Consider the following 9,156-nt stretch of genomic DNA (forward strand, 5'->3'; position numbering starts at 1 on the left):
AACTGGTCCTCCTTATGATAGGAATGGTTGGGGTTTATGCTTGAAGGACCATCAGTCCCCAATAGTGCCTTCACACCTGTGGCACTAAGCAGAAATGGCAGTGCTGCAGGTAAAACTGGAGATTATTCCTGGGGAAGGGGAGCCCAAAGTGGAAACACTGGATGTTCTCTAATACTGCAATTGGGGTGGACAAATAAATTGGAAAATAGTGATAATGAAGAAAAGCATTGGGTCCTATGTGTACAGAGACTTCATGGGAGATTTATTCCCAGTAAGATATAATGATACAAAGGACAGAAAGGTTTCTGTTGATTTTTTAGTTGGCAAACAAGGGTGTAAATCGTGACTCCTAGTTTTCACACAACTACTGTAAATGTGCACATAAAATTAACGATGAAACAGGTAAAAGTTAAGTTATTCTCTGACAGTATTTCCTTTCATGTTACCACTGCATCCTAAGAACAGAGCCTAGTTTCTCTTGAATCCTCAGAGCCAAAGAAAATCTACAGCTTTATAAGCAGTGATAGTAATGAGGGCCCTCCTTAAGAAGTAGCTGCTATTTCTGAAAAATGACAATTAGCTAATATTATTCTCTCTTACAAACGAATTGTTTTCTTTTAACAGGGATCTGTCTTTGTGTCACAGAACAGAAAGCAAGAATAGAAGTAGCCTCACATGTATTTTGGACAGGTTTGCTGCCAACAGAATTATGAACATTTTTAGTTTTACAACCTTTTCAGATTCAGACTTGTGGGGAAGGGATTTTCAACCTATGTCTATCATTTCTAGCAGTCCTGTTTGCTTCTAAAAACAAATAGTTATGAGGCAGGAGATAACTAACACAAGAGTGAGATGGCTGTTTCCCCAAATTTGTGGTAATACATGGTCTTGTAAAATTTTTCCATAGTATTCCAGGGAATCTCCAGCATTTGAACTGATTAACTGAGGCCATCCTTGGGTCCACGGTGTCAGCCACTAACCTAGGAGACCATTCATGTCTTCCTGAGGTGCTAGAGCCTGGGTATGTTGCCTCATCAGTCGATGTCATCTAGGGGAGACCTCTGTCATCTTTGCAGACAGGGCAGGCATGTGCTATGACAGTGAGACATTGTTTTTCCCTTCTTGCCATTGACAGCAACTCCCTCCCACTGACCTTTTCACGTCACAGTTACGCTGGGTGTCTGTTCATGTACTGTGGCTCTTTGGACAGCTACCCACCAGTGTATTTGGCTCAAGTTTTGTCACTTTCCTAGAAGCCAAGGTTTTCTCCCTTGGGAGTGATATATGTGATGTGAATGCACACACTTAGGAAATAAATCGGGTACTCAGTGTGACCCAAGCTTTAGTATAGATGGGAATAAATTAAAGGAAATCTATAATAAAGTTAGCAGTCATCATTTCTAGGTTATGGGATAGGGAGAAACTTTTTCTTATATTTCTCCTATTTTTTTTTCATGTCCGGATACTCACTTACAAGGTTTCTATAATATTATGCACTTGAAAGTAAATTTATCCTATCTTTTCCTTATCTTAGGTCAGGTGTTGCAAATGTCCTAAATGTTACAAGCCTGAAGATGTTGCTATAGTGTTTATTACCCAATGCAATTCATCATATTCTGTAGAATAATACAATTTTCATATATACTTCATTAAAAATGATTCATTTATTTAATAGTAGAGGTAAATACTGACTATGTAATTTTATCTGAAGCCAATATAAACACAGCAAATACTCACATGAATAAGAGTTTCTATGTTGTTGAAAAGGTCACCAATATTTTTTTATCAATCGTGTATACAAACAAAAAAAATGAGATAATGTCAATGTAGTGACAGGAGAAGGTTTTGGAGGGAATTCAAAATACAGTATCTGAGATTTGTAATGATGTTTCTCATGAGCTAAGATATCACCTGAGGGTAGAAGGCGAGTCAGAGATTTTTAATGGCAAATTGTTTATCAAAATTGGGATGAGCTTTTCTTACAAAGAAAAGTTGATATTCATTTCCAGTGACCAGACTGTCACCAATCTATACATTCTCCTCTCAAAGTCCTTACAATAACATGAAGTTTATATTCTCTCTGGGCCTTCCTATGTTTGGGTATCATCATTCTCTCTCAGATCTTTATTTTTACCAATGCCCATGAAATCGGTGATTTTCATGTTATGCCCAAAAGTATCCTAACTTCAAACAATGTTTTCACTGTGGAAACCTGTGAACCAGAAGGTTTAGGAATGGAAGAGAGAAGTCCATTAACCCTTATAACTCATATACCCCACCCAAATACCCCAGGTGGATGACAGCTAACTCTACCCCCATATCACAGTGCAAGGGCACAGTAATGTGAATTCTGACATGCAGAGGCTTTCCAGTATCAGAAATGGTCGCCTTGTAAAGAAGGGGAGTTGTTTTCTTTTTCTCCAGCATAGAGATATTCAGAATTTCTTGGCATTGTTAGTGGAGGCCAGTCTCACAAATGTAATATGCCACATGGTGGCTCTGCAGCAGTTAAAACTTGAGGCAGAAGTTGGGTGAATATTGGTGGCCAGTTGATCTGTGCCACAAAGTCCCTGATGACTTATCAGGTGGATGAAGAAAATGTTATTTCCCATAAAAGTGGTAAGTCTGGTAAGAAGAAACCAGTGTCCAGTGTAATCCTACCTTAAAATAAATTTCCATGTGAAATATTTTCTTAACACCTTGTACATGGATCTATTACTAAACCACTCTTCATAATTCTGTGTTTCTTATATGTAATTCCTGATTTGTCTTGAAGGCTTTTAATTGTATGAACTAAAGTTTCTTTATGAATCTGAATCTCTATCTCCTTATAATTTTTGTGTACTTCCTAATTTAGAAAGTCAGTACTTTTTGATTAAATGAGTCACTACACCTTCTGTTGGTAAAGGTCAATGTTATTTCCTTAACTTTCTTCCATCTAACTCATGACTTTGCTAACCATTTTTCTACACACAACATTCTCTTTACTGCACTCTTCACATCGTTGTTTCTTAAAGTGTAGATCAGAGGGTTTAGAGTGGGTGTAACAATTGTATAAAAGAGAGTAAGGAACTTCCCCTCATCTTGGGATGAGCTATTCTGTGGGTTCATGTACATATAAATGGCTGTCCCATAAAATAGAGTTACTACCATGAGGTGGGAACCGCATGTATTAAGGACTTTACACCACCTTGCTGTTGACTTGATCCTCACGACAGCTTGAGTGATAACTGTGTATGAGATGAGAATTAGTGAGAGAGGTACTAGAAGAAATATCACTCCAAGAGCATAGACAACGACTTCAATTACTTTTGAGTAGACACAAGCCATCTTGAGCAATGCTGGCATCTCACAGACAAAATTGTCCACCTTCCTGTGCCCACATCTTGGCAACTTCAAAGTCAGGGAGCAAAGAATTAAGGCACTGCCAAGACCACCTGACCAGGCGGTGAAGACCATCTTCTGGCAAAGTTGAGGGTGCACTATTACTGTGTAGTGAAGAGGTTGACAGACAGCGGCGTAGCGGTCATAGGCCATCACAGCCAAGAGAAGACATTCTGTGGCTCCCAAGACAAGGGCAAAGAAGAATTGGAGCACACACCCTGCATAGGTAATAGACTTGGTCGGACCCCATAGATTTACCAGCATCTGTGGGACAATGCTAGTTGCATAACAGAGGTCCAGGAAAGACAAATTGGATAGGAAGAAATACATGGGAGTATGGAGCTGACTGTCTAGGTTATATACAAGAATGATCATTGTGTTTCCTACCAGAGTCACAATATAGAAGATGAAGACAATCCCAGAGATGATGTGTTCTAATTGGGGCCGATCAGAAAACCCCAACAAGATGAAATCTCTCATGGAACTTCCATTGTTTGTGTTCATGACTCCTCATGAAGCTGTAGGAGACAATACCGTGGAAAAAAATAACATCACCTTAGGTATAAATAAAATCTCTGAATTTTGCCACGAGTATCCCAAATTCACTTGTTTGTGTGCTCTCTCCCTATGTTTTTTTTACATTTTTAATGTTTTATTCATTTCTGAGAGAGAGAGAGAGAGAGAGAAACAGACAGACAGACAGACAGCATGGGAAGGGGAGGATCAGAGAGAGAGGGAGACACAGAATCCGAAACAGGCTCCAGGCTCTGAGCTAGCTGTCAGCACAGAGCCTGACGCGGGGCTTGAACCCATAAACCATGAGATCATGACCTGAGCCGAAATCAGACGCTCAACCGACTGAGCCACCCAATCGCCCCTGCTCTCTCCTTTTGGAACATTTCTTTTAGAATTCTGTACTCAGTGACCATAGCTTCTCCATATCCTCTCATATCCAGAGTGGCCAGGAAAAATTTGTGTTTCTTATTAACCATTATTTACATGTACAGTGGGCATGTGTTCCTTTGAACACCTTTCATGACTGTTATTACATCATTTAAATAGCCTTAGGATGTGTTGCAGAGTTAAAATGAACCTGTTCCAGAAGAGTTTGGTTACCACATGTACATATCAACAACTTGTGTTAGCTCCTACTCACTGGGCCACTCAGCAGGATTAGCAAGATAGGCAACTTGGCCAAAAAGCAGTTCATTAATCAGTGAGTTGTTTTCCCTTTGGAATTTACCAATCATATGGATTAATCCTTTGGTTGCTTCAGAACCCTGAAGATAAAATCTCACTTCAATTCTGAAAGAATACAGAAAAGGGATAAAGAATACATCAATTTCACAGATTCTGAATACTTTATCATATCATTAAATAGATGGAATAGTTCATAAGTAAATTAACCTACAATATTTTTTAGCTTTTCATTTGGCTTATAAATTTTTTATGCATATAATGTTAGAATATGGACTTTGGCTAGTGCACGTTATATTCATAATGTATTTGGAGCCAAAGAATACTAAATTTATTTGCTCAGTTACAGTAAAGTAAGGAAAATTACCTACAGTATATCATTGTCACAAGCATTTTAGTTGGAACCTGAAAATGTTATAATGATAAAGAAGGAACTGTTATTACCAAGTAGTATGACACAGAGATGCAATTTTTCTCCAGATAAAAATGGAAATTTCATTTAATTAATGATTTGAAGTCTTTATGTGATAGGATGTCAGTTAAGTTGAGCATAGTGCTTAAGCACATGGATTCTGGACTCAGAGCTTGGTGTGAAATCTTAGCTAAGTACTGGGAAGTAAAGTGTCCTTGGGCAGTTATATAACCTGTTTGTACATCAGGTTCTCTATACATTCTGTGAAACTAATAATGTTCCTCAAAGGAAGGCTGTGAGGGTTAATATTTATGAAACCATTAGAACTGTGCTTGGTTCACATTTAATTCTAAAATGTGAATATTGTGCCACCTGCCCACAAATTATTATTATTTTATTTTTTCCTTAATCTCTTCATTTTTCCCACTGGCAATTTTACCATGATGGTCTAGAACTAAACTGGAATGCTTACAATTTTATATGTGGATAACTTTTCAAATGCACAGACACTCATGTACACAAAACCCAATGTACATAGTGAACTGATGAACTCAGAGGCAGGAGAGGACAGAGGACTTAAGCTCCCCAAATTCCTTCATTACAAAATGCAATCAGCTTTTCTTGACAATGTCAGGTTGGGATAGTGTTGGGAATGAGAAAGCCGTGGAATTTTAGAGTTGACGTAGACTCAGAAGCCACGATCCAGCCTTCTGCCTTATGAAGCAGGTCTTCCACAGAATGTTCACACAACTCCTGTTTTTTCACCTTCCTATCTTTTAAAGAGGGGCTCATACTTACTCTTTATGTTGAGCTCAGAGTTGCCTCTTTAACACACAGGCACTGCCTGTTTTTCTTTATTCTGTAAATAACATGGAATAAGTCAATTCAACATGGTTCATTAAAAAAGACAGTTTTATTATGAGATAAAACAGATACAGAAACAAAGCAAAAGCTCAGTGAATCAAGGTGACTGTTCTTATAACTCACATGCAAATCAAGAAATAGAATCTTGCCAAGCACCCCAGGAGCTTTTCTTTGTGTATTGTCCCAATCATTACCATTCCATGTCCCCCAAAATATCCACTACCCTCATGTTTATAGTAATCACCTCCTTGTAATTTTAATAGTGTGATTACCCAAATGTGCATCTCTAGACAATATTGCTAGGTTGCCTCTTCAAAAAATTGTATGTATCTTTTGAGTTTGCTTAATATTAGATTCTATTATCAAATATGTTCTTAGATTTATGTTCCCAGATTAAGTGCTAGATGGTTGTCAGCTGTTGCCCACACGCGTGAAGTTTAATTGCCATGCTTTTCTGGTTGCAATCCTTTGGAATCATCATGGATTATTAAATGCCTTGGATTAGTTAGATGAGAAGTGAACATAGTACTGCAGATGTGCTATACCTTTGAAGAAAGCAGTGAGCATCCATGATGCACACACAGTTTCTAAAATACATGTTAGGTAGGTTTAGTACTGAAAAACATTACTGGCTCAGTTTAAGCTTTGGATGACAATAAGAACCCAGGTACACTTATTGGAAGTGTCAAGCTTGAAATTAAGGTTTATGTAATTTAATGTAGTGAATCCAAATATAGGACTTTTGATTTTATGCTTGTAAATATTTTCCATGTTGCTTTAAGCCTTGGGCCTCAACTTTTAGTTATTATTGCAATTTTAATTCAAAACTGAACATGATATTAAAAACAAGAGAGCACATACAGAAGAAACAGATGCTAAAAAAGAGGCGTGCTGTGTTTTGAGTGAAACAGGTTTTCATTTTTCATGATGTGGACTTTAGTTTCTAATGGTGTAGCATGAACTTACATTTTAGTTCAGTGAAATTTAAGACAAATGGAGGAAACATATTCAAACATAATTTGAATGTAACAATGATGTGGAGAGAAAACTAGAAAGAAAGTTAGAAAATATTTACGTTTCAGGAGGGAAGAATTCACAGCTCTCATGTTCTTATGTAGCCCAAAGGTACCCATGTTGCCATTAACACACAGGTAATCAGAAGGATTCTTGTTTGGCAAGGTACTGAGTCCATAAATATTGATGAGCCACCACTTTCTTATACGAATTCCTCAATTACATTTGCATTTAAATGCAACAGCTGAGCTAAAATTCGATGAAATCTCTATTTAATGTGGATGTTGGAGAAAAACTAGAATCCGGATTGGTGGCAAAGTTGTTGAATTTGGTTTGTTAAGTGTGTTTTTGATGGGATATGTGTACTCTTTTAGTGAACATTCCCATTAGACACATTTGTAAGCTGATCTCTGCCCATTAAAGGAGAGTCCACCGCTGGTGTGTGTGTGCTCCAAGCGGTGTTTATGTAGGACATGAAAGCTAATCTGTGCATGTGGTGTAGACCGTGGGGACTGGTGACCCACAGAGGTGATTAACAAATCTTAGACTATGGTCAGAAGCTTTTCCAAACAACTATTTTAGGAAAGGTTCCCTTAAGACACCAGGCTCATTTTGTGTGTGTGTGTGTGTGTTTAGGTTTCTTCCATGGATTAATTTCAGAGATGAATTCATTTATGTATTAAGTTTACTATTGAAGATTGCAAATATAATGTAAACTGTCTACAAAAGTTAGCACATTTAATTGAACTTCATGGGTTCTTTTTTGGGGGGGGTAAGACATCAATCAAGTTGAAGAAATGTAGGCATTATCTAAGTGTTGTGTATGCCCTAAAGATAATATATGCTAAAAAATTATGGAGTCATCTTAATTCTGTGGTAAGTGAGCCATATCATCATTGTTCCTTTTCAATCAATTAAAAATAATACCACGAACATATTTTGGTCTACCAGTCAATTAAAGAACTGGGATCTTGAATTTATAGAGACTTCTCTGGTTTCACAATTCTTGTTCCTACCTGTCCCTTGGTAAATCATGATCCTGCATTTTGTGTTCATTACACACTGGCATTAGAATGTAGTTTATGTATTAACACACTCACACACATTTGTTGATGCCTAAATAGCATTTATTTTAAAGTTAGGTTCATTTGAACTTCCACAAATGGTATCATATCTTATATGTACTTTTGGTACTTTTCTTTTTTCACCTTCTTGTCAATGAGATTATTCAATATTTGGGGGTAGATGTGGTTCATTTATTTTCTCTACTGTATAATATTCCATTGTGTGAACATATTATAATTATTTTGTCTCCTCACTCACTGATGGCCATTTTGGCTGCTTATACTTTTGGACTCATACAAAAGACATTAGTTAAGATGAACAATTTTGTTCATGTCTCTTAGGTTAGTGTATGCAAGAAGATCCTTTCGGTGTATGCCTACGACAGGAATTTCTGGTTATGGAATCAGCAAACTTTACAAGATATTTTCCCCTAAAGTTGTTTTTATCAAGTTATCTTACCCTAGTTTTGTATAAATTATTGAATTGATCTACATTGTCTCCTACACCTGGTCTGGTAGACTTTTAAATTTTTGCCTACTGAAAGATGATAAGTGCTATCGAGCTGTATCCTTGATTTCCGTTTACCTAAAAACTAATAAGGTTGACTTATCTTCATATACCTACTCCTGTGTAAAATTGTACTTCGTTGAAACCCATTTGTAGGTTCTGACAACTGTTCTTTGGCCGTGCTTCTCTCCTCCTCCTCCTTCTTTTTACTAATTTTTAGATTTTTTAATACTTTCTTTTAACATTCTGTTGGTTGTGTGACTTGCAATATTTTTTCTCGGTTTATCCGTGGTATTTTANATTTGGGGTCTTTTTTGGTTCCATACAAATTTTAGGATACTTTGTTCTAGTTTTGAGGAGTATGCTGGTGCAATTTCGATTGGGATTGCATTGAATTTGTGGATTGCTTAGGGTAGTAATGACATTTTAACTCTATTTATACTTCCAATCCATGAGCATGGAATGTTTTTCCATTTCTTTGTGTCTTCTTCAATTTCCTTTATAAGTTTTCTATAATTTTCATCGTAGAGATCTCTTATATCCTTGGTTAGATGTATTCCTAGGTATCTTATGGGTTTTTTGTGCAATGGTGAATGGGATCAGTTTCTTGATTTCTCTTTCTGTTGCTTCATTGTTGGTGTATAAAAATGCAACCGATTTCNTTCTTCTACTGGGTTAGGGGTGCTCTTGTTCCTCTCCCTCTGGTTCCTTAA

The 9,156-nt window shown here is 37.1% G+C and overlaps 1 protein-coding gene across 1 annotated transcript; it reads right to left on the reverse strand.

Moving 5' to 3' along the window:
• Window positions 1–2,943: 2,943 nt before the first annotated feature.
• LOC144237545 (olfactory receptor 2W1-like) lies at window positions 2,944–3,888 on the reverse strand. Its single transcript, XM_077771205.1, has one exon. The coding sequence runs from the start codon at window positions 3,886–3,888 to the stop codon at window positions 2,944–2,946; it is 945 nt and encodes a 314-aa protein (XP_077627331.1).
• Window positions 3,889–9,156: the final 5,268 nt, after the last annotated feature.

The sequence above is a fragment of the Crocuta crocuta genome, unplaced genomic scaffold, assembly GCF_008692635.1.
Source record: "Crocuta crocuta isolate KB4526 unplaced genomic scaffold, BGI_CrCroc_1.0 scaffold711, whole genome shotgun sequence".
NCBI lineage: Eukaryota > Metazoa > Chordata > Mammalia > Carnivora > Hyaenidae > Crocuta > Crocuta crocuta.